At 42.7% G+C, this 24791-nt stretch overlaps 1 protein-coding gene across 1 annotated transcript in view; it reads left to right on the forward strand.

The window, feature by feature from the left end:
* LOC139368348 (espin-like) overlaps positions 1–24791 on the forward strand; it is a 130660-nt gene that overhangs the window by 59313 nt on the left and 46556 nt on the right. The window contains exon 11 of the mRNA XM_071107112.1: positions 20836–20981. Within this exon, the coding sequence (XP_070963213.1) occupies positions 20836–20981 (146 nt within the window). The remainder of the gene's footprint in view (positions 1–20835; positions 20982–24791) is intronic.

The following is a 24791-nucleotide window of genomic DNA, read 5'->3' on the forward strand; positions in this document are numbered from 1 at the left end:
ACCTTTTGCCACATTTCAGGCTTCAAACATAAACATATTTTTTGTGAAGAATCAACAACAACTGGGACACAATCATGAAGTGGAACAACATTTATTGGATATTTCAAACTTTTCTAACAAATCAAAAGCTGAAAAATTGGGCGTGCAAAATTATTCAGCCGCCTTAAGTTAATACTTTGTAGCGCCACCTTTTGCTGCGATTACAGCTGTAAGTCGCTTGGGGTATGTCTCTATCAGTTTTGCACATCGAGAGACTGAATTTTTTTTCCCATTCCTCCTTGCAAAACAGCTCGAGCTCAGTGAGGTTGGATGGAGAGCATTTGTGAACAGCAGTTTTCAGTTCTTTCCACAGATTTTCGATTGGATTCAGGTCTGGACTTTGACTTGGCCATTCTAACACCTGGATATGTTTATTTTTGAACCATTCCATTGTAGATGTTGCTTTATGTTTTGGATCATTGTCTTGTTGGAAGACAAATCTCCGTCCCAGTCTCAGGTCTTTTGCAGACTCCATCAGGTTTTCTTCCAGAATGGTCCTGTATTTGGCTCCATCCATCTTCCCATCAATTTTAACCATCTTCCCTGTCCCTGCTGAAGAAAAGCAGGCCCAAACCATGATGCTGCCACCACCATGTTTGGCAGTGGGGATGGTGTGTTGCTTTTACGCCAAACATAACGTTTTGCATTGTTGCCAAAAAGTTCAATTTTGGTTTCATCTGACCAGAGCACCTTCTTCCACATGTTTGGTGTGTCTCCCAGGTGGCTTGTGGCAAACTTTAAACGACACTTTTTATGGATATCTTTAAGAAATGGCTTTCTTCTTGCCACTCTTCCATAAAGGCCAGTTTTGTGCAATATACGACTGATTGTTGTCTTATGGACAGAGTCTCCCACCTCAGCTGTAGATCTCTGCAGTTCATCCAGAGTGATCATGGGCCTCTTGGCTGCATCTCTGATCAGTCTTCTCCTTGTATGAGCTGAAAGTTTAGAGGGACTGCCAGGTCTTGGTAGATTTGCAGTGGTCTGATACTCCTTCCATTTCAATATTATCGCTTGCACAGTGCTCCTTGGGATGTTTAAAGATTGGGAAATCTTTTTGTATCCAAATCCGGCTTTAAACTTCTTCACAACAGTATCTCGGACCTGCCTGGTGTGTTCCTTGTTCTTCATGATGCTCTCTGCGCTTTTGACGGACCTCTGAGACTATCACAGTGCAGGTGCATTTATACGGAGACTTGATTACACACAGGTGGATTGTATTTATCATCATTAGTCATTTAGGTCAACATTGGATCATTCAGAGATCCTCACTGAACTTCTGGAGAGAGTTTGCTGCACTGAAAGTAAAGGGGCTGAATAATTTTGCACGCCCAATTTTTCAGTTTTTGATTTGTTAAAAAAGTTTGAAATATCCAATAAATGTCGTTCCACTTCATGATTGTGTCCCACTTGTTGTTGATTCTTCACAAAAAAATACAGTTTTATATCTTTATGTTTGAAGCCTGAAATGTGGCAAAAGGTCGCAAAGTTCAAGGGGGCCGAATACTTTCGCAAGGCACTGTACATATGGACGAGCGATGTCAGAGCGGGACAGACTAATATGCATTAGAATAATATAGAAAAACTGTATATACATATGAGATGAGTAATGCCTAGATATGTAAACATTATTAAGTGACTAATACCGTAGAATAGTATAGAAAACAGTATATGCACATGAGATGAGTAATGCAAGATATGTAAACATTACGTGACTAAGATACTGTCACGTAGAAATGTCCTTGTTTTTGAAAGAAAAACACAATTTTTTTGTCCATTAAAATAACATCAAGTTGATCAGAAATACAGTGTAGGTATTGTTAATATTGTAAATGACTATTGTAGCTGGAAACGTCTGATTTTTAATTAAATATCTACATAGGCGTACAGAGGCCCATTATCAGCAACCATTACTCCTGTGTTCCAGTGGCACGTTGTGTTAGCTAATCCAAGTTGATCATTTTAAAAGGCTAATTGATCATTAGAAAACCTTTTTGCAATTATGTTAGTACAGCTGAAAAATGTTGTCCTCATTTTAAAGAAGCAATAAAACTGGCCTTCAGACTAGTTGAGTATCTGGAGCACCAGCATTTGTGGGCTCGATTACAGGATCAAAATGGCCAGAAACAAAGAGCTTTCTTCTGAAACTATTCTTGTTCTGAGAAATGAAGGCAATTCCATGTGAGAAATTGCCAAGAAACTGAAGATCTCGTACAACGCTGTGTACTACTCCCTTCACAGAACAGCACAAACAGGCTCTAACAAGCATAGAAAGAGTGGGAGGCCCCGGTGCATAACTGAGCAAGTATATTAGTGTCTAGTTTGAGACACCTTACAAAACCTCAACTGGCAACTTCATTAAATAATACCCGCCAAACACCAGTCTCAACATCAACAGTGAAGAGGCTACTCCGGGATGCTGGCCTTCTAGGCAGAGTTGCAAAGAAGCCATGTCTCAGACTGGCCAATAAAAAGAAAAGATTAAGATGGGAAAAAGAACACAGAGGAACTCTGACTAGTACACAGCATTGTACGAGATCTTCAGTTTCTTGGCAATTTCTCACATGGAATAACCTTCATTTCTCAGAACAAGAATATAGTAATATAGTAATGACTATATGTTGTGGCAGAGCCCGGGTGAAATTCCCCTTTAATGTGGGGGGGGGTGTCAACGAGACTAAAGACTGTTAAATCACCACCCCCAGATGCAGTCTGCAGCAATAACCCTTAGAAATTAACCCTAAACCTGGTGCCATTGGTCCCCATTGCCGACCCATTGTGATCATATTGCTGTTACATTGTGGTCCCATTACCGTTCCATTGTGGACGGCTATTTACTGAGTAGTGCACCTGTCAGTAGTTATTTCACCTACTTATTGCCTTTCTGGCAAACGTCCTATGTCCACACCCTCAGCCTAAACACAACCATGCACATAGTGCTCGCACACACACACCAATCCACACCCGTCGTTCTTGCCTCTAGAGAAAATACCACACCATGCAAACCTAAGCCTGTCTGCATTTGTGAACTGCTAAAGTTTGTGCTCCTCAATGAAGATTTACTAGGACCAATTAGAAGAAAGTAGGCCCAGAGTAATACCATCAGTTGTCAGGGGTTTCTATTTTATGGATATTTTGTCTATGGTCTTTGAGGATTTATATGTAAATAATGTATGAAACATAGTTAATCAGTCCAATTTAAAGAAATTCGGTGAATGTGACGTGTAACTTTTAGTTTTTGAATGGATGATGGTCCGGGTGATGTCTAAGAGCTGAAAGGTGCCTGCTTCTTGATCTCGCCTTATATCAATGGTCAGACTGGCTCTGTGCGCCTGCGCCGGGGTAGGCGGGTGGTCATGTTGCTCATTAGCTTGACTGACTGAGATCACTCTCTCCCTCCCACTAATCCACCCTCAGAGCCTCTTTGAGCATGTGGTGTTGCTGGACCAGGCAGTGTAAGGCAAACGGGAGAAGGGGAAGGGGGGGGGTGAGGCTGGATCTTAAATCCAGGCCCAGTTTGGCAAGCCGCTCGCTGTCAGCGCCAATTACCACTGATTCCTTTATATTTCTCCCTGGTCTTTTATAGATGGCTGCTCTCTTTTCTCTGAGGATAGAGATGGAGAGAGCGCAGGAGGGAGAGAGAACGAGGGGGAGGAGAGGGAGTAAGAAGGGGTGGGTGATTGCATGAAGCTTTGCCCCGGTTGCTCAGTCAGCCTGTTGCCGTTGCCTCCTGTTTCTGTTGCCTCGCAGCAAGTCTTGTTTTTGCCTCAGTCGGGTAGGAATGAATGGTCTAAAGTGAACTGGGTCGTCAAATTCAAAGGAGTTCCATACATAAATTCAGGTAATGTATCTATCCTACTGTTTTATTTATTTGTGTCAAGACTTATGCTTTGTCTGTCATTGGGATATTAAAGATTTTACCTTTTGGTGTCTTAGAAAAGGTATGATGAGTCTGTAGTTATTTGCTCGTGTTCATTTTATCATACAGGTAAGAGTTTCACCTGCTGATTGAGCTGTCAGTCTGAGGCATTTAGCAGGTGATTTTGTTGTGAGGGTTCAGGCAGCCCTGTTGAATGTACCTTTTTAATTGTTAATGTTATTTGAATACGTTTGTGGTATCTGATCAAATTGAGTTGTTTGCGCTTCATTTCTTTACATTGACTTTACGAAGTGCATTTTCCATTTTTATAAATCACTTTAGTTGTTCAATATGGCAGGCATTGCATAAGTATCTTTCCCAGGTCACATAACAATTGTTTTATAACTGTTATTGTGGTAATAGACATTGTCACCTGTTGGCATCGCAGGTTGTGTTCATTACTTCATTACTTTTCATTCATTACTTTACCAGATGGAAACCCCCTGTTGTTTCTCTACTGTCCTTTACACTGTTACAATTTCCAAACAAAGTGCTTTTGTTCCCGGATTTAACAATAAAGACCGCAATTATTAGCAGACCCTATTTTAGGGCACTGTTCTGTTGTAAGGGGATTAGGGCTCGTGGCAGCCTTTTGTTTTAACTAAGATTCCACTTTTATGTCTGAATCTTAGTTTTACACAATGAGCTGTGCCAGAGCATCCCTAACCTGTGCATTTTGATTGTGTTCTGAATTCGTAATGTGAAATAATTTGCTGCCCCTTTCTCTCAATAGCAGCAAATTGGCGGTGTGTAAATCTTATCTCTCCATTGGTTCTAGAGTGGTGCAAAGTCTTGTTTTTTCCCTTGATGCTGCACTCACAGATTATTTGCAGATTTGCTGAAATGTATAATTCGGTGCACATGACCCATCTGCCCAAAATTGTTTTGTTTTAGTTTCTAAACCATATGGCGATTAGTTAAATGGAAAGTGGAGGCCCCACTATAGTCCTTTCACGAGAGTGTCATTTTACTACAAGTGCAGCCAGGCAGGTACTCTAAAAAGACAATAAAACCCACATCAAAAGATTCCTCTCTGCACTCGTCTCCAATTTTGCGTTTCACACATGCCTTACGTCAGTATTATCTGCTGACGAAGAGAAAATATTCAACAGCCAGGTGTCTACCAGTGTCAGGGTCCTTAATTTCAAGGTTCTTAATTTAGAGTATTCTGAACATTAGACCTATCAGAAAGTTGGTGTTCCTATCTCTACCAGTGTAAGAGCAGTGGGCTTCTAAGAATTGCAAAGAGCCTGTGGTATTAGTGGAATGAGGGAGTAGTCTTCAATCTACTATATGTAAATAAACCTTAACCCAACAGTAATTGTAATTTATATATTTAAAAAGGTATGATAATTATTTTGCCACAAGCAGGACTGAAACCCTGGTATATAGGGGTGGAAGCCATTGTCGTTACCATTAAGCCACAGAGACTTGGAGTGTTGGCAGTCTTAAATGGTGGATTTAGAGAGCAACAGGCAAAATGGTGTGTTTTTACATTGTGTCACAGTGAAAACGTAGTTGATTATTTCTGGCTTGCTAGTTACCTTGCTAGCTACATTTCCAGATTAGATTGAAGGATGGCATGCTAGCAAGTTAGTCTATATTTGTTAACACAGTGCTAGCTAGCTAGAGAAATAAGAATGTCATTGTGTGATCAGTAGCCGAGTTAGGGTCAGTAGTTGTGTGGTTGTGGTCATTAGTTATGGTCAGTGGTTGTGTTGCGGGTTCTTTGGGTCCTATAGAATGGACTTGTTCAGTGGTTGTGGTCAGTAGTCATGGTCAGTACTTGTGTGGTTGTGTTGCAGGTTCTTTGGGCCATATAGTATGGACTTGTTCAGTGGGTGTGGTCAGTAGTTATGGTCAGTAGTTCTGTGGTTGAGGTCAGTACTTGTGTGGTTGTGTTGCAGGTTCTTTGGGCCCTATAGTATGGACTTGTTCAGTGGTTGTGGTCAGTAGTTGTGTGGTTGTGGTCAGTACTTGTGTGGTTGTGTTGCAGGTTCTTTGGGCCCTATAGTATGGACTTGTTCAGTAGCTGTGGTCAGTAGTTGTGTGGTTGTGGTCAGTAGATGTGGAAGTCATTAACATTAAGCCACAGAAACTTGAGTGTTGGCAGTCTAAAATGGTGGATTTAGACAGCAACGGGCGAAATTGTGCGTTTTTACATTGTCCCACAGTGAAAATGTAGTTGGTATTCCCGTCAGTAATAACAGTAATTATATTGATAACTAGAAAAGGTAGTCTCAGCTGCCTGAAAGTGTTGTTATTATTATTATTATTATTATTATTATTATTATTATTGTTAGTGGAAGAAGTTTGCAGGTGAAAAGTCTCTGTGCCCTTGAGCAACGCATTTAATCATCATCAATTGCTTCTCTAAGTCACTCTGGTTGAAACACCATGTTAAAACTAATGGGAGTTATTGGAGTTAAAAAGTTGGAGTGTTTAATTTAAAGTTGGTTTGGAGTGTGTATCTTAAAAGGTGTACAGCGGTGTTCCAAAAATTGCAGATTTTGTTCAAAATTAGCATTTTGCTATTAATTTTGTGTGCTTTTTACCCCTTTTTTCTCCACAATTTCGTGATATCCAATTGGTTGTTAGTCTTCTCCCATCGCTGCAACTCCCGTACGGACTCGGGAAAGGCAAATGTTGAGAGCCATACATCTTTCAAAACACGACCCTGCCAAGCTGCACAGCTTTTTGACATACTGCTCACTACCCGGAAGCCAGTCACACCAATGTGTCGGAGGAAACAACTGGCGACACGAGTCAGCGTGTATGCGCCCAGCCCGCAACAAGGAGTCGCTAGAGCGCAATGGGACAGTCATTTTTGTAATTTCTTAGAAGAATTACTCTTGCTGAATAATATTTTTTGCAATGGATTAGGAAGTGCACTGTTTTTTGTCTACCTTTTCAATAGCCAATTGGTGGTCACTAAGCCTGTATTTGGTCAGGATCCGTCTCTGTTTTGTATCTCTGACAGAGTAGAGATATTCTGCCAATTTGTATGATCTTTTTAGAGCCAAATAGCAAATTTTGTGTTTTTGTTTCATTTTCCCAATTTAAAATAGGAAGTTTTCATTTCTGTAACAATCTAATTAATGTTCCTGTGTGTTTGATTGTTTAGTGTTTTTAACAACTGACATAGGGGACTCTTTTCAAGATTCAGCTCTTGGCTTTCCAGTGCTTTGAATTGAAGGGATGTTTTGGGGCTTCATTTTAAATAGTGCCAAAATGTTAGTGTCCTTTTCTTTATATTATCAATTAGAGCAAATATTCCGTCTTCCGCTCTGCACGCATTATTTGGTACTTTCTCTATTGTTTTCTTTCCCTCCCAATGCTTATAATCATAATTGCAGGTTGATCCCTAAACCTCACTTCAATATAGTGAAATTGGTAAAATGACACAATTGAGTATTTTGCACCAGATTTAGATTGGAATATTTATTTTGGAGAATTGTATTTTTATGGAATAAAATGTTTTGCCAGACCAGAGGCACCGATTTTTAGTCCCCGGTAGTTGTAGATTGGTCCAACATCGGTAGTTTGTTGTATGTAGATGTTGAACAGGGTTGGACTGCAAGGCTGTCTCACCCACACCCCTGGCCCCTCTTGTGAAAAAAACTCTGTTCTCTTATAGTTTAATGCAACATTTGTTATTCACATAAATGGATTTAATGACGTTGTGTAGTCTACCCCCAATGATGCTTTATAGGGTTTTGTAATCAGACCTTCCTCACAAAACATAACGCTCTAAGCAAAAAAAATGGTCTTTCTACCCAAACACAGAACATTCACATGCTAATAAACCAGCATGTTCACCAGAACAACAGAGGGAAAGTATTTGCACATTTTGTTGATTTTAAGAATGCTTTTGTTTCATGCCAAATGGAATCAAAAGCATTCTTAAAATGCAATTTGCTTTTACCTCATATGACTTCCATGATATTGATAAAATGAAGCCTGGTTTGTTCTAAGGTAACTTTAATACGGTAGCTAGTGTGTGGCGAAATCTGCACGGAGCCTTCACCGTGCACTGCCACTTTAAGAGCGCATGAGCAGTAAGGAAGGAGAAAATAAAGAGAGCTCGTTCAGCTCTTTGGGGAGGGGCTCTTTGGTGGCGCGACAGTTTGATTGTGTGTGCTGTGCTGCAGAAGTTTTGTTTGTTTTCAGCGTGTGTAGTTTATAGAGTGTTTAACTCAATCATCGGTGTAATCGCTCTAGGTCGTGGTTGTTTTCGTTTGGGACCGCGCCCGTTATGGATCGCATGGATTAGTAGCAACATTGTTGCGAAGCTTTAACATACAAACCATCGGACAGTCAGACAGTACACCTGCACGCCTGAAGACCACAGCTAAGATCTCTCTTTTTCTCTTCCCTCTATCGTTCCAGTGCTTTACCCTGCTACAGACTCTCTATTTTTCCAATGCACTTCCTATTGAAGTTCATTAGAGCTGGACTATTATTGCCCTGCCAGAAGTATTTGGACATTTCAGTTAAAAGGGAGGTTGCTTGCAAATTGTGTATTGTTATGTGAACTGTATTGAGATGTACTAATGACATGTGGCCGAGAAGACTGGACATTTTTAAGGCCTTTGTTGTGTCGATGAACACCCCCCCACATTCATACCCTCTGCACTCATCCACTAGAAAATAATACAGATTATTGCAAATCCTATGTTGATGACTGGGTTCGTTCTTGTATGAAGTTGCTGTTGAATTGCTATGCCATTATTAGTATTAGTATTATTGTATGAGGTATTCTTGTTTGGGTTACCCCTGTGCTGTGATGTGGGTTTTATATGGTGTGTATTCTCTTTTCTCTCCACTGGCTATCTGGTAAACAGGCTACACTCTAGGCAGTCTCTTCTGCTGATGTGTGTGGGTCTGGTAGTGGTTCTCTCTATTCTACTCTTTTCCTTTCGGCATGGTTAATACTTGCCTGGCGCCCGAACAAAAGCTTTCTTTACCCCTCTCTAATAAATACCGCTACAAGTGTAAGCCTAAGAGCGCCTTTCAGCTAAACCAGGGCTCTCCAACCCTGTTCCTGGAGAGCTACCCTCCTGTAGTTTTTCACTCCAACCCCAGTTGTAACTAACCTGATTCAGATTATCCACCAGCTAATTATTAGAATCTGGTGCGCTAGATTAGGGTTGGCGCAAAAGCCTACAGGACGGTAGCTCTTCAGGAACAGGGTTGGTGTGCCCTGAGCTAAACATCAGCATTTACGTAGCTACAGTCAGCACATTTATGTGAGGATGCAGGAATTATTTTGTTTACCAAGTTGTCAAATCAAATTTTATTTGTCACATACACATGGTTAGCAGACGTTAATGCGAGTGTAGTGAAATGCTTGTGCTTCTAGTTCCGACAATGCAGTAATAACAAGTAATCTAACTAACAATTCCAAAACTACTGTCTTGTACACAGTGTAAGGGGATAAAGAATATGTACATAAGGATATATGAATGAGTGATGGTACAGAGCAGCATAGGCAAGATACAGTAGATGGTATCGAGTACAGTATGTACAAATGAGATGAGTATGTAAACAAAGTGGCATAGTTTAAAGTGGCTAGTGATACATGTATTACATAAGGATACAGTTGATGATATAGAGTACAGTATATACGTATGCATATGAGATGAATAATGTAGGGTACGTAACATTATATAAGGTAGCATTGTTTAAAGTGGCTAGTGATATATTTACATCATTTCCCATCAATTCCCATTATTAAAGTGGCTGGAGTTGAGTCAGTGTCAGTGTGTTGGCAGCAGCCACTCAGTGTTAGTGGTGGCTGTTTAACAGTCTGATGGCCTTGAGATAGAAGCTGTTTTTCAGTCTCTCGGTCCCAGCTTTGATGCACCTGTACTGACCTCGCCTTCTGGATGATAGCGGGGTGAACAGGCAGTGGCTCGGGTGGTTGATGTCCTTGATGATCTTTATGGCCTTCCTGTGACATCGGGTGGTGTAGGTGTCCTGGAGGGCAGGTAGTTTGCCCCCGGTGATGCGTTGTGCAGACCTCACTACCCTCTGGAGAGCCTTACGGTTGAGGGAGGTGCAGTTGCCATACCAGGCGGTGATACAGCCCGCCAGGATGCTCTCGATTGTGCATCTGTAGAAGTTTGTGAGTGCTTTTGGTGACAAGCCGAATTTCTTCAGCCTCCTGAGGTTGAAGAGGCGCTGCTGCGCCTTCTTCACGATGCTGTCTGTGTGAGTGGACCAATTCAGTTTGTCTGTGATGTGTATGCCGAGGAACTTAAAACTTGCTACCCTCTCCACTACTGTTCCATCGATGTGGATAGGGGGGTGTTCCCTCTGCTGTTTCCTGAAGTCCACAATCATCTCCTTAGTTCTGTTGACGTTGAGTGTGAGGTTATTTTCCTGACACCACACTCCGAGGGCCCTCACCTCCTCCCTGTAGGCCGTCTCGTCGTTGTTGGTAATCAAGCCTACCACTGTTGTGTCGTCCGCAAACTTGATGATTGAGTTGGAGGCGTGCGTGGCCACGCAGTCGTGGGTGAACAGGGAGTACAGGAGAGGGCTCAGAACGCACCCTTGTGGGGCCCCAGTGTTGAGGATCAGCGGGGAGGAGATGTTGTTGCCTACCCTCACCACCTGGGGGCGGCCCGTCAGGAAGTCCAGTACCCAGTTGCACAGGGCGGGGTCGAGACCCAGGGTCTCGAGCTTGATGACGAGCTTGGAGGGTACTATGGTGTTGAATGCCGAGCTGTAGTCGATGAACAGCATTCTCACATAGGTATTCCTCTTGTCCAGATGGGTTAGGGCAGTGTGCAGTGTGGTTGAGATTGCATCGTCTGTGGACCTATTTGGGCGGTAAGCAAATTGGAGTGGGTCTAGGGTGTCAGGTAGGGTGGAGGTGATATGGTCCTTGACTAGTCTCTCAAAGCACTTCATGATGACGGATGTGAGTGCTACGGGGCGGTAGTCGTTTAGCTCAGTTACCTTAGCTTTCTTGGGAACAGGAACAATGGTGGCCCTCTTGAAGCATGTGGGAACAGCAGACTGGTATAGGGATTGATTGAATATGTCCGTAAACACACCGGCCAGCTGGTCTGCGCATGCTCTGAGGGCGCGGCTGGGGATGCCGTCTGGGCCTGCAGCCTTGCGAGGGTTAACACGTTTAAATGTCTTACTCACCTCGGCTGCAGTGAAGGAGAGACCGCATGTTTTCGTTGCAGGCCGTGTCAGTGGCACTGTATTGTCCTCAAAGCGGGCAAAAAAGTTATTTAGTCTGCCTGGGAGCAAGACATCCTGGTCCGTGACTGGGCTGGATTTCTTCCTGTAGTCCGTGATTGACTGTAGACCCTGCCACATGCCTCTTGTGTCTGAGCCGTTGAATTGAGATTCTACTTTGTCTCTGTACTGGCGCTTAGCTTGTTTGATAGCCTTGCGGAGGGAATAGCTGCACTGTTTGTATTCGGTCATGTTACCAGACACCTTGCCCTGATTAAAAGCAGTGGTTCGCGCTTTCAGTTTCACACGAATGCTGCCATCAATCCACGGTTTCTGGTTAGGGAATGTTTTAATCGTTGCTATGGGAACGACATCTTCAACGCACGTTCTAATGAACTCGCACACCGAATCAGCGTATTCGTCAATGTTGTTATCTGACGCAATACGAAACATCTCCCAGTCCACGTGATGGAAGCAGTCTTGGAGTGTGGAGTCAGCTTGGTCGGACCAGCGTTGGACAGACCTCAGCGTGGGAGCCTCTTGTTTTAGTTTCTGTCTGTAGGCAGGGATCAACAAAATGGAGTCGTGGTCAGCTTTTCTGAAAGGGGGGCGGGGCAGGGCCTTATATGCGTCGCGGAAGTTAGAGTAACAATGATCCAAGGTCTTTCCTCCCCTGGTTGCGCAATCAATATGCTGATAAAATTTGGGGAGTCTTGTTTTCAGATTAGCCTTGTTATTAAAATCCCCAGCTACAATGAATGCAGCCTCCGGATAAATTGTTTCCTGTTTGCAGAGAGTTAAATAAAGTTCGTTCAGAGCCATCGATGTGTCTGCTTGGGGGGGGATATATACGGCTGTGATTATAATCGAAGAGAATTCTCTTGGTAGATAATGCGGTCTACATTTGATTGTGAGGAATTCTAAATCAGGTGAACAGAAGGATTTTGAGTTCCTGTATGTTTCTTTCATCACACCATGTCACGTTGGCCATGAGGCATACGCCCCCGCCCCTCTTCTTACCAGAAAGATGTTTGTTTCTGTCAGCGCGATGAATGGAGAAACCCGTTGGCTGCACCGCTTCGGATAGAGTCTCTCCAGTGAGCCATGTTTCAGTGAAGCAAAGGACGTTACAGTCTCTGATGTCCCTCTGGAATGCTACCCTTGCTCGGATTTCATCAACCTTGTTGTCAAGAGACTGGACATTGGCAAGAAGAATGCTAGGGAGTGGTGTGCGCTGTGCCCGTCTCCGGAGTCTGACCAGAAGACCGCCTCGTTTCCCTCTCTTTCGGAGTCGTTTTTTTGGGTCGCTGCATAGGATCCACTCCGTTGTCCTGTTTGTAAGGCAGAACACAGGGTCCGCGTCGCGAAAAACATATTCTTGGTCGTACTGATGGTGAGTTGACGCTGATCTTATATTCAGTAGTTCTTCTCGACTGTATGTAATGAAACCTAAGATGACCTGGGGTACTAATGTAAGAAATAACACGTAAAAAAACAAAAAACTGCATAGTTTCCTAGGAACGCGAAGCGAGGCGGCCATCTCTGTCGGCGCCGGAAGTAGCCTAATTTATGCAGTAGCCTAATTTATGCAGTAATATGCGGCAGCATATGTGACAAGTCAGAAAGGTTAGTGCAGATAGTCCAGGTAGCTATTTGGTTAACTATTTAGCAGTTTTGTGGCTTGGTGGTAGAAGCTGTTCAGCGTCCTGTTGGTACCAGACTTGGTGCTTGCCGTGCGGTAGTAGAGAGAACAGTTTGGATTGGGTGGCTGGACTCTTTGACAATTTTTAGGGCCTTCTTCTGACACCGCCTGGTATAGAGCTCCTGGATAGCAGGGAGCTTGGCCCCAGTGATGTACTGGGCCATACGCAGTACCCTCTGTAGCACCTTGAGATTGGATGCCAAGCAGTTGCCATACCAAGCAGTGACGCAGCCTGCTACCAATGGTGCAGCTGTAGACAATTTTGAGGATCTGAGGGCCCATACTAAATCTTTTCAGCCTCCTTAGGGGGAAGAGGCGTTGTCTTGCCTTCTTCATGAGTGTGTTGGTGTGTGTGGACCATGTTAATTCCTTAGTGATGTGGACACAGAGAAACTTGATGCTCTCGACCCGTTCCACTACAGCCCTGGATGGGTGTGTGCTCAGCCTTCCATATCTTGCAGTACATGATCAGCTCCTTTGTCTTGCTGACATTGAGGGAAATATTATTGTCCTGGCATCACATTGCCAGGTCACTGACCTCCTCTCTATAGCCTGTCTCGTCATCAGTGATCAGGCCTTCCACCATCGTGACATCAGCAAGCTTAATGATGATGTTGGAGACGTGTGAGGCCACGCAGTCATGGGTGAATAGGGAGTACAGGAGGGGACGAAGCACGCACCCGAGGGTCTCCCGTGTTGAAGATCAGTGTGGCCACCTGGGGGAAGCCGTCAGGAAGTCCAGGATCCAGTTGAAGAGGCATGTGCTCAGTCCCAGGGTCCTGAGCTTAGTGATGAGCTTGGAGGGCACTATGGTGTTGAGTACTGAGCTGTAGTGATGGAACACCATTCTCACATACATAAATATAGTGCCTTCAGAAAGTATTGAATTGGGGCGGCAGGTAGCCTAGTGGTTAGACTGTTGGGCCAGTAACCGAAAGGTTGCTAGATTGAATTCCCGAGTTGACAAAGTAAAACTCTGCCCATGTCATTCTGCCCCTGAACAAGGAGATTAACCCACTGTTCCTAGGCCATCATTGTAAATTAGAATTTGTTCTTAACTGACTTGCCTAGTAAAATAAAGTTTAAATAAAAAATGAAAATGTATTCAATTGCAATTTTTAAAAAATGTTGTCACTGGTCTACACATTACCACAATGTCAGTGTAATTTTTACAAATGAATATAAAACATTAGGCTAGCTAACATTAGGCTCTAACTAGAAAAGCAAACGGCTCTGGGAAACCTATAACGTCAGCTAGGCAGCCAGCTAATGTTAGCTAACAGTACACTAGCTTGAAATGAAATCAAATCAAATGTATTTATGTAGCCCTTCGTACATCAGCTGATATCTCAAAGTGCTGTACAGAAACCCAGCCTAAAACCCCAAACAGCAAGCAATGCAGGTGTAGAAGCACGGTGGCTAGGAAAAACTCCCTAGAAAGGCCAAAACCTAGGAAGAAACCTAGAGAGTAACCAGGCTATGTGGGGTGGCCAGTCCTCTTCTGGCTGTGCCGGGTGGAGATTATAACAGAACATGGTCAAGATGTTCAAATGTTCATAAATGACCAGCATGGTCGAATAATAATAATAATAATAATAATAATAATAATAATAATAATAAGGCAGAACAGTTGAGACTGGAGCAGCAGCACAGTCAGGTGGACTGGGGACAGCAAGGAGTCATCATGTCAGGTATTCCTGGGGCATGGTCCTAGGGCTCAGGTCCTCCGAGAGAGAGGAAGAGAGAAGGAGAGAATTAGAGAACGCACACTTAGATTCACACAGGACACCGAATAGGACAGGAGAAGGACTCCAGATATAACAAACTGACCCTAGCCCCCCGACACAAACTACTGCAGCATAAATACTGGAGGCTGAGACAGGAGGGGTCAGGAGACACTGTGGCCCCATCCGAGGACACCCCCGGACAGGGCCAAACAGGAAGGATATAACCCCACCCACTTTGCCAAAGCACAGCCCCCACACCACTAGAGGGATATCTTCAACCACCAACTTACCATCCTGAGACAAGGCTGAGTATAGCCCACAAAGACCTCCGCCACGGCACAACCCAAGGGGGGGGGGGGGCAACCCAGAGAGGATGACCACATCAGTGAATCAACCCACTCAGGTGACGCACCCCCTCCAGGGACGGCATGAGAGAGCCCCAGTAAGCCAGTGACTCAACCCCTGTAATAGGGTTAGAGGCAGAGAATCCCAGTGGAAAGAGGGGAACCGGCCAGGCAGAGACAGCAAGGGGGGTTCGTTGCTCCAGAGCCTTTCCGTTCACCCTCCCACTCCTGGGCCAGACTACACTCAATCATATGACCCACTGAAGAGATGAGTCTTCAGTAGAGACTTAAAGGTTGAGACCGAGTTTGCGTCTCTGACATGGGTAGGCAGACCGTTTCATAAAAATAGAGCTCTATAGGAGAAAGCCCTGCCTCCAGCTGTTTGCTTAGACATTCTAGGGACAATTAGGAGGCGTACGTGTAGGTATGTACGGCAGGACCAAATCAGAGAGATAGGTAGGAGCAAGCCCATGTAATGCTTTGTAGGTTAGCAGTAAAACCTTGAAATCAGCCCTTGCTTTGACAGGAAGCCAGTGTAGAGAGGCTAGCACTGGAGTAATATGATCAAATTTTTTGGTTCTAGTCAGGATTCTAGCAGCCGTATTTAGCACTAACTGAAGTTTATTTAGTGCTTTATCCGGGTAGCCGGAAAGTAGAGCATTGCAGTAGTCTAACCTAGAAGTGACAAAAGCATGGATTAATTTTTCTGCATCATTTTTGGATAGAAAGTTTCTGATTTTTGCAATGTTACGTAGATGGAAAAAAGCTGTCCTTGAAATGGTCTTGATATGTTCTTCAAAAGAGAGATCAGGGTCCAGAGTAACGCCGAGGTCCTTCAGTTTTATTTGAGACGACTGTACAACCATTAAGATTAATTGTCAGATTCAACAGAAGATCTCTTTGTTTCTTGGGACCTAGAACAAGCATCTCTGTTTTGTCCGAGTTTAAAAGTAGAAAGTTTGCAGCCATCCACTTCCTTATGTCTGAAACACATTCTTCTAGCAACGGCAATTTTGGGGCTTCACCATGTTTCATTGAAATGTACAGCTGTGTGTCATCCGCATAGCAGTGAAAGTTAACATTATGTTTTCGAATAACATCCCCAAGAGGTAAAATATATAGTGAAAACAATAGTGGTCCTAAAACGGAACCTTGAGGAACACCGAAATTTACAGTTGATTTGTCAGAGGACAAACCATTCACATAGACAAACTGATATCTTTCCGACAGATAAGATCTAAACCAGGCCAGAACTTGTCCGTGTAGACCAATTTGGGTTTCCAATCTCTCCAAAAGAATGTGGTGATCGATGGTATCAAAAGCAGCACTAAGGTCTAGGAGCACGAGGACAGATGCAGAGCCTCGTTCCGATGCCATTAAAATGTCATTTACCACCTTCACAAGTGCCGTCTCAGTGCTATGATGGGGTCTAAAACCAGACTGAAGCATTTCGTATACATTGTTTGTCTTCAGGAAGGCAGTGAGTTGTTGCGCAACAGCCTTTTCTAAAATTTTGGAGAGGAATGGAAGATTCGATATAGGCAGATAGTTTTTTATATTTTCTGGGTCAAGGTTTGGCTTTTTCAAGAGAGGCTTTATTACTGCCACTTTTAGTGAGTTTGGTACACATCCGGTGGATAGAGAGCCGTTTATTATGTTCAACATAGGAGGGCCAAGCACAGGAAGCAGCTCTTTCAGTAGTTTAGTTGGAATAGGGTCCAGTATGCAGCTTGAAGGTTTAGAGGCCATGATTATTTTCATCATTGTGTCAAGAGATATAGTACTAAAACACTTGAGCGTCTCTCTTGATCCTAGGTCCTGGCAGAGTTGTGCAGACTCAGGACAACTGAGCTTTGAAGGAATACGCAGATTTAAGGAGGAGTCTGAAATTTGCTTTCTAATAATCATAATCTTTTCCTCAAAGAAGTTCATGAATTTATCACTGCTAAAGTGAAAGTCATCCTCTCTTGGGGAATGCTGCTTTTTAGTTAGCTTTGCGACAGTATCAAAAAGGAATTTCGGATTGTTCTTATTTTCCTCAATTAAGTTAGAAAAATAGGATGATCGAGCAGCAGTAAGGGCTCTTCGGTACTGCACAGTACTGTCTTTCCAAGCTAGTCGGAAGACTTCCACTTTGGTGTGGCGCCATTTCCGTTCCAATTTTCTGGAAGCTTGCTTCAGAGCTCAGGTATTTTCTGTGTACCAGGGAGCTAGTTTCTTATGAGAAATGTTTTTTTAGTTTTTAGGGGTGCAACTGCATCTAGGGTATTGTGCAAGGTTAAATTGAGTTCCTCAGTTAGGTGGTTAACTGATTTTTGTCCTCTGGCGTCCTTGGATAGACAGAGGGGATCTGGAAGGACATCAAGGAATTTTTGTGTTGTCTGTGAATTTATAGCACGACTTTTGATGATCCTTGGTTGTGGTCTGAGCAGATTATTTGTTGCAATTGCAAACGTAATAAAATGGTGGTCCGATAGTCCAGGATTATGAGGAAAAACATTAAGATCCACAACATTTATTCCATGGGACAAAACTAGGTCCAGCGTATGACTGTGACAGTGAGTGGGTCCAGAGACATGTTGGACAAAACCCACTGAGTCGATGATGGCTCCGAAAGCCTTTTGGAGTGGGTCTGTGGACTTTTCCATGTGAATATTAAAGTCACCAAAGATTAGAATATTATCCGCTATGACTACAAGGTCCGATAGGAATTCAGGGAACTCAGTGAGGAACGCTGTATATGGCCCAGGAGGCCTGTATACAGTAGCTATAAAAAGTGATTGAGTAGGCTGCATAGATTTCATGACTAGAAGGTCAAAAGACAAACGTCTTTTTTTTTTTGTAAATTGAAATTTGCTATCGTAAATGTTAGCAACACCTCCGCCTTTGCGGGATGCACGGGGGATATGGTCACTAGTGTAGCCAGGAGGTGAGGCCTCATTTAACACAGTAAATTCATCAGGCTTAAGCCATGTTTCAGTCAGGCCAATCACATCAAGATTATGATCAGTGATTAGTTCATTGACTATAATTGCCTTTGAAGTAAGGGATCTAACATTAAGTAGCCCTATTTTGAGATGTGAGGTATCATGATCTCTTTCAGGAATGGAGGTGGTCTTCATCCTAGTGAGATTGCTAAGGCGAACACCGCCATGTTTAGTTTTGCCCAACCTAGGTCGAGGCACAGACACGGTCTCAATGGTGATAGCTGAGCTGACTACACTGACTGTGCTAGTGGCAGACTCCAGTATGCTGGCAGGCTGGATAACAGCCTGCTGCCTGGCCTGCACCCTATTTCATTGTGGAGCTAGAGGAGTTAGAGCCCTGTCTATGTTGGTAGATAAAATGAGAGCACCCCTCCAGCTAGGATGGAGTCCGTCACTCCTCAGCAGGTCAGGCTTGGTCCTGTTTGTGGGTGAGTCCCAGAAAGAGGGCCAATTATCTACAAATTCTATCTTTTGGGAGGGGCAGAAAACAGTTTTCAACCAGCGATTGAGTTGTGAGACTCTGCTGTAGAGCTCATCACTCCCCCTAACTGGGAGGGGGCCAGAGACAATTACTCGATGCCGACACATCTTTCTAGCTGATTTACACGCAGAAGCTATGTTGCGCTTGGTGATCTCTGACTGTTTCAGCCTAACATCGTTGGTGCCGACGTTTTGAAATGAAACCACTTTGTCAAATTTAGAAACGTGTAATATCTGAAAATGTAGTTAGACTATCTTACCTGTTTACATCAACATGCATCATGGACGCGTTGCCCTGTCAGGAATCCCATTCCACGGTTGCCCTTAGTTTGAAGATGTAATCCGGAGACAGGTGTTTTCTCCATCTCTTTAACTATCATACTCTAAAAAATGTGATCCTCCAGAAAGTGGAGAGCAACACTTATGTAGCTCCACTACGCAATATTTTTTTTTTATAAAGCCACGTTTTAACAGGATTACCAACAGACCGACGAGCTCAAATAGACAGATGTCTTCAATATGGCAGACCAATCCGAACTTGTCTCTTGACATGTCCAGCCCACTCATTATCTCAGCCAATCATGGCTACTGGGAAGATTCACCCCTTTTTCTGTGGCTTAACCAACAAGGCTCGTAATGTAACAATTGTATTCGTATTTACAGATGGCATACAAGTTTGTTATTAAGGCACATGAAATTTCACATGTTCGAGAAGGCATTGCTGCCAAAAAACGCATTTTGCAAAAAAAAATGTTTACGTTCAAACGTCTCTTTTGTGAAGTCGTGACTTGCGACATATGCCTAGTTTCCTGACTCGGGTCACAAATGTGGAAAAAGTCAAGGGGTGTGAATACTTTCTGAAGGCACTGTTAGTGCTCCAGGGTGTCTGGGATGATGGTGTTGTGAGCCATGTAATCTCTGGCCCCGCCTTGTGAATGTTAACCTGTTTAAAGGTTTTACTCAAATCGAACATTTAAGAGCGAGATTAGATGTCCAGAGCAGCTGGTGCTCTCACGCATGGTTCAGTGTTGCTTGTCTTAAAGCAAGCAGAGAAGGCATGAAGGCTTTTGGGTTTCCCTTTGTAACCTGTGATAGTTTGCAAGCCCTGCCACATCCGAGGAGCGTCAGAGCCTGCGTAGTAGGAGTCGATCTTAGATGTTTGACTTGTCATAGGTTGTTTCCTTATAAGAGTCCCAATTGGTGTCCCGCTCCTTGAAAGACGCTGCCTTAGCCTTTAGATCAATGCGGATGCTGCCTGTAATCCACGGCTTCTGGTTGGGATATGTACGTACTATCACTGTGGGGAGGACTTTGTTGATGCTCTTATTAATGAAGCCAGTGCTCAAACTGAGGTTAGTGATTGCTGATGTCGTCATAGGAAATGATGGCAGAGACATTATGCACAAAAATAGTTCAGATAATTAAGATAGATAAAGATTTAAAAAATCACACAAAATAGCAGAATTGGTCAGGAGCCCATAAACTACCGCTATCCACTGCAGCACCGACCTTAACTCAGACTTCTCCGTTAGTGTAAAGGAAAAGGCTCTCCCACACCACATGTCCCTGCAAGAACAACCTTAATTACCTTAATACCAGTAGACAGCATTTTTGCTCTGTTAGCCAAATAAAAAATGAAAGGCTTTTAAAATATCCACACATTTGTGAATCATTACATTAATCAAGTGTGTAACGCTATGTACAATATGGTTTAGATGAGAAGCTCCTGTATAGTTTGAATTGTTATCCTTATTTGTTAGTATATAGACAATGTTATTTATGGTATGCTAATAGCTGCACTCATGAAGCAAGGATGTGGCTTTGGCCACACCACCTCCAAGGCTAGTGTAAACAGAAAAGTAGAACTCACTAGATCTCACTAGATGTGTTTTACTCATGTAAATCCACCCTAAGGCTTTGTAATTTATTTGAAAATTCAGCTTGTGTAATTTGATAGTCAATTGGAAGTGTGTAATTGTGTTTTCTAGGGAGCTGAGTTTTACTGGATATTTATTTGGTTTAAATTCAGATGTTATTATTCCATAGAGATGATCTTTCCAAATGTAGCCATTTTGAATTATCATTCTTCTATTCTCCATTCAGACCATTTCTCCCAGAACTGGTTTCTATCAATAGTTTCAGTGTTTTCAAAATGTTTCCATTTCTTCCATCTAAGGTTATGTTTGTATTCTTTCAATGTGTCACAATTATTCTTGCCGAACATCTGTATCTTGTGGTTGGTAATGTTTTGTCTTGGATAAATATCTAACATTTTTCCCTTGAGCTTACAATTACCATCCAACCATTTCTCTTTTTGAGGTTTCCAATTAGAATTGTTTATTTTTTTGTCTATTGCATAAATGTACTTTTGTGGCTGCTTTATGATAAATCTAATGAATGTATTTCTCGCTTGCTCTCTCTCTCACTTTGTCCTCCCCAGGCAACAAATCCTTCAACATGATGTCCCACACCGGAGACAACACGGAGTTGCTGGCTGAAATAAAAGCAGGGAAGAACCTGAAGCCCACCCTACACAGTAAAGGCTACACAACAGTCTTCTCCAACAGCGGCCTGCCGGGCAATAATGTATGTGGCTTCTAAACTGTCATAACGTGACTATTATTAAATGTGAAGTCTGTTATGTGATCATTTCTGTGTATAATCACGGAATAGTGATTAACTAGGAAGTCGGGGCACCACGGGAAAATGTTTAAAGAGCCTCTATTTCCCAAATGTAACTTCAGATATTTTCATATATAATCGATTAGTCACTTATTAATGTATTATTACCTCATCAGTCATATTCTGAATGTCGCAAACCCTTGGATATCTGCACGAACCCTAACATAGATCATGAATCAGGGATAAACTTTTTTTAAATGTATTTTATTTCACCTTTATTTAAAATTGGCTTATTTATTTACTAACTAAATAAACACACACACTCTATGTCATACGTTGTTTACTAACATGATACAAAGAAAAGTCCCTAGTAGACGAAACCGATATGACAGCTTGGTAGACTAAGGAAAGGGGTGGGGACAGCTCAAGAGCGGGAAACTCAGTGGACCCACGTACATACAATTGATAACTACACTCGCTAATACTTTGAACAAGCACAGCCACTCATTCTAAAAGAAATTGCAATTGACATATTTATGAGTGTATGCCTTTGTTGTACCTCTCTTTAATCGCCGGTCCGTCTGCTAGAGAGGTTTGTCTGGTTTCTCTGGTTTGTCCATCAGAGATCAGTCTTTTGTAGTTGTAGCTTGTTATAATGGATACGTCAGGCGTACCATTCGGTCGTTCGATCGGTTGTGTTTACCAGTCTAAAGTACAGTGCCTTGTGAAAGTATTCGGCCCCCTTGAACTTTGCGACCTTTTGCCACATTTCAGGCTTCAAACATAAAGATATAAAACTGTATTTTTTTGTGAAGAATCAACAACAAGTGGGACACAATCATGAAGTGGAACGACATTTATTGGATATTTCAAACTTTTTTAACAAATCAAAAACTGAAAAATTGGGCGTGCAAAATTATTCAGCCCCCTTAAGTTAATACTTTGTAGCGCCACCTTTTGTTGCGATTACAGCTGTAAGTCGCTTGGGGTATGTCTATCAGTTTTGCACATCGAGAGACTGACATTTTTTCCCATTCCTCCTTGCAAAACAGCTCGAGCTCAGTGAGGTTGGATGGAGAGCATTTGTGAACAGCAGTTTTCAGTTCTTTCCACAGATTCTCGATTGGATTCAGGTCTGGACTTTGACTTGGCCATTCTAACACCTGGATATGTTTATTTTTGAACCATTCCATTGTAGATTTTGCTTTATGTTTTGGATCATTGTCTTGTTGGAAGACAAATCTCCGTCCCAGTCTCAGGTCTTTTGCAGACTCCATCAGGTTTTCTTCCAGAATGGTCCTGTATTTGGCTCCATCCATCTTCCCATCAATTTGAACCATCTTCCCTGTCCATGCTGAAGAAAAGCAGGCCCAAACCATGATGCTTCCACCACCATGTTTGACAGTGGGTATGGTGTGTTCAGGGTAATGAGCTGTGTTGCTTTTACGCCAAACATAACGTTTTGCATTGTTGCCAAAAAGTTCAATTTTGGTTTCATCTGACCAGAGCACCTTCTTCCACATGTTTGGTGTGTCTCCCAGATGGCTTGTGGCAAACTTTAAACGACACTTTTTATGGATATCTTTAAGAAATGTATTTCTTCTTGCCACTCTTCCATAAAGGCCAGATTTGTGCAATATACGACTGATTGTTGTCCTATGGACAGAGTCTCCCACCTCAGCTGTAGATCTCTGCAGTTCATCCAGAGTGATCATGGGCCTCTTGGCTGCATCTCTGATCAGTCTTCTCCTTGTATGAGCTGAAAGTTTAGAGGGACGGCCAGGTCTTGGTAGATTTGCAGTGGTCTGATACTCCTTCCATTTCAATATTATCGCTTGCACAGTGCTCCTTGGGATGTTTAAAGCTTGGGAAATCTTTTTGTATCCAAATCCGGCTTTAAACTTCTTCACAACAGTATCTCGGACCTGCCTGGTGTGTTCCTTGTTCTTCATGATGCTCTCTGCGCTTTTAACGGACCTCAGACTATCACAGTGCAGGTGCATTTATACGGAGACTTGATTACACACAGGTGGATTGTATTTATCATCATTAGTCATTTAGGTCAACATTGGATCATTCAGAGATCCTCACTGAACTTCTGGAGAGAGTTTGCTGCACTGAAAGTAAAGGGGCTGAATAATTTTGCACGCCCAATTTTTCAGTTTTTGATTTGTTAAATTTTTTTGAAATATCCAATAAATGTCGTTCCACTTCATGATTGTGTCCCACTTGTTGTTGATTCTTCACAAAAAAAATACAGTTTTATATCTTTATGTTTGAAGCCTGAAATGTGGCAAAAAGTCGCAAAGTTCAAGGGGGCCGAATACTTTCGCAAGGCACTGTAATTAAACAGCTGCAGACTGAATAATTGTTCTTTAGTTTGTAGATTTCAGCATGGGGATGATCCCTATGTTCTTTGGTCTTGTCCTTAGGTAGAGTTGTAGTTTAAACCATTTTGCAACATCCGGCTCATGCCTTAGTCTGCTTGGTCAATAGAGTAGTAGCCATTTCAACGTGGGGACCCCGTCCCTGCGTTCTCTTGACTAAATGTACATTTTTGTCACAAGTCCTTTTATTAACTCTGTGGAAAGGGGCGTTCCATGACGTTTGGGTACAATGTCTGTGCTTATAGGGGCGTGGCCACTGACTGATCATACGTTACTATGAAAAACCATTCTCATTTAGAAGACTAAGATCACATTATCATCTTTCCAAAAGTATTCTTATACTTAATCATGTATTTCATACAACATTGATACAAACCCAATAATTAGGAAGTGTATACAAACAAAGATACAGTAATGTGGGTCTCTTGTCGTTCATGAGGTCACCAAATGAAACAAATTGAACATGGTCATTCTTTGCTTCCCCACCGACCGGTTCCACATTCTCAAAAATAGACGTTTTGATGGCTTCTCTGTTCCACTGTGAAATCCTCTCTCCCCATACTGCATGTCCAAAGGGGGAGAGGGTCTCTTCAAGGAATTTACGACCTGTCGTTAAGTCATATAACTGTGGAGAGAGAGTGATAGGGGGGGGCACCTATGATCCTCCCCCAAGGGCAGTCATGACAACACCAACACTAGATAGATAAATAGATATGGTCATTGTAGCAGACACTTTTATCCACACACCACAGAATATGCAATCATATTGAATGGGTCAAATCCTAACTCCAATTTAAGTAGAATTTTCACTTAGTCATGCTTTGGTGTCAATAGGAGACAAAGTGAAAATTTGACTTAGGTGCGAATCATAACTTCCACTGAAGTACATATTCAAGGAAAACTGGTGCTGTTCTAAGCTGCAGCAGGCTCCAACCAACGGCTCCAGCCATCAGTCATACACACTTTGAAAAAAGGGTTATTCTCCTGTCACCATAGTAGAACCCTTTCTGGTTCCAGATAGGACCCTGGTTCCATGTAAAAAGGACTCTACCTGAAACCAAAAAGGGTTCTTCAAAGGGTTTGCCTATGGGGACATCCGAAGAACCCTTTTAGGTTGTAGATAGTACCCTTTTTTTCTAAGAGTGTAGATGCAAAGTCCTGTTTTGGTTGGTGATATAGAGACGTTTTTTTGATATATGTTGCTGAGTATTAGCAAAGCAGTTTGACTCATTCACTAATATGTGTTGGAGGTCATATGGGATCACCGGTCCTTCTTAACCTGTTGCGACGACCAAACCCGGATCCGGGATTCTATTTATAGACCTAAGCTCATTACCATAACGCAACGTTAACTATTCATGAAAATCGCAAATGAAATGAAATAAAT

This window comes from Oncorhynchus clarkii, chromosome 16, assembly GCF_045791955.1.
Source record: "Oncorhynchus clarkii lewisi isolate Uvic-CL-2024 chromosome 16, UVic_Ocla_1.0, whole genome shotgun sequence".
NCBI classification, from domain to species: domain Eukaryota; kingdom Metazoa; phylum Chordata; class Actinopteri; order Salmoniformes; family Salmonidae; genus Oncorhynchus; species Oncorhynchus clarkii.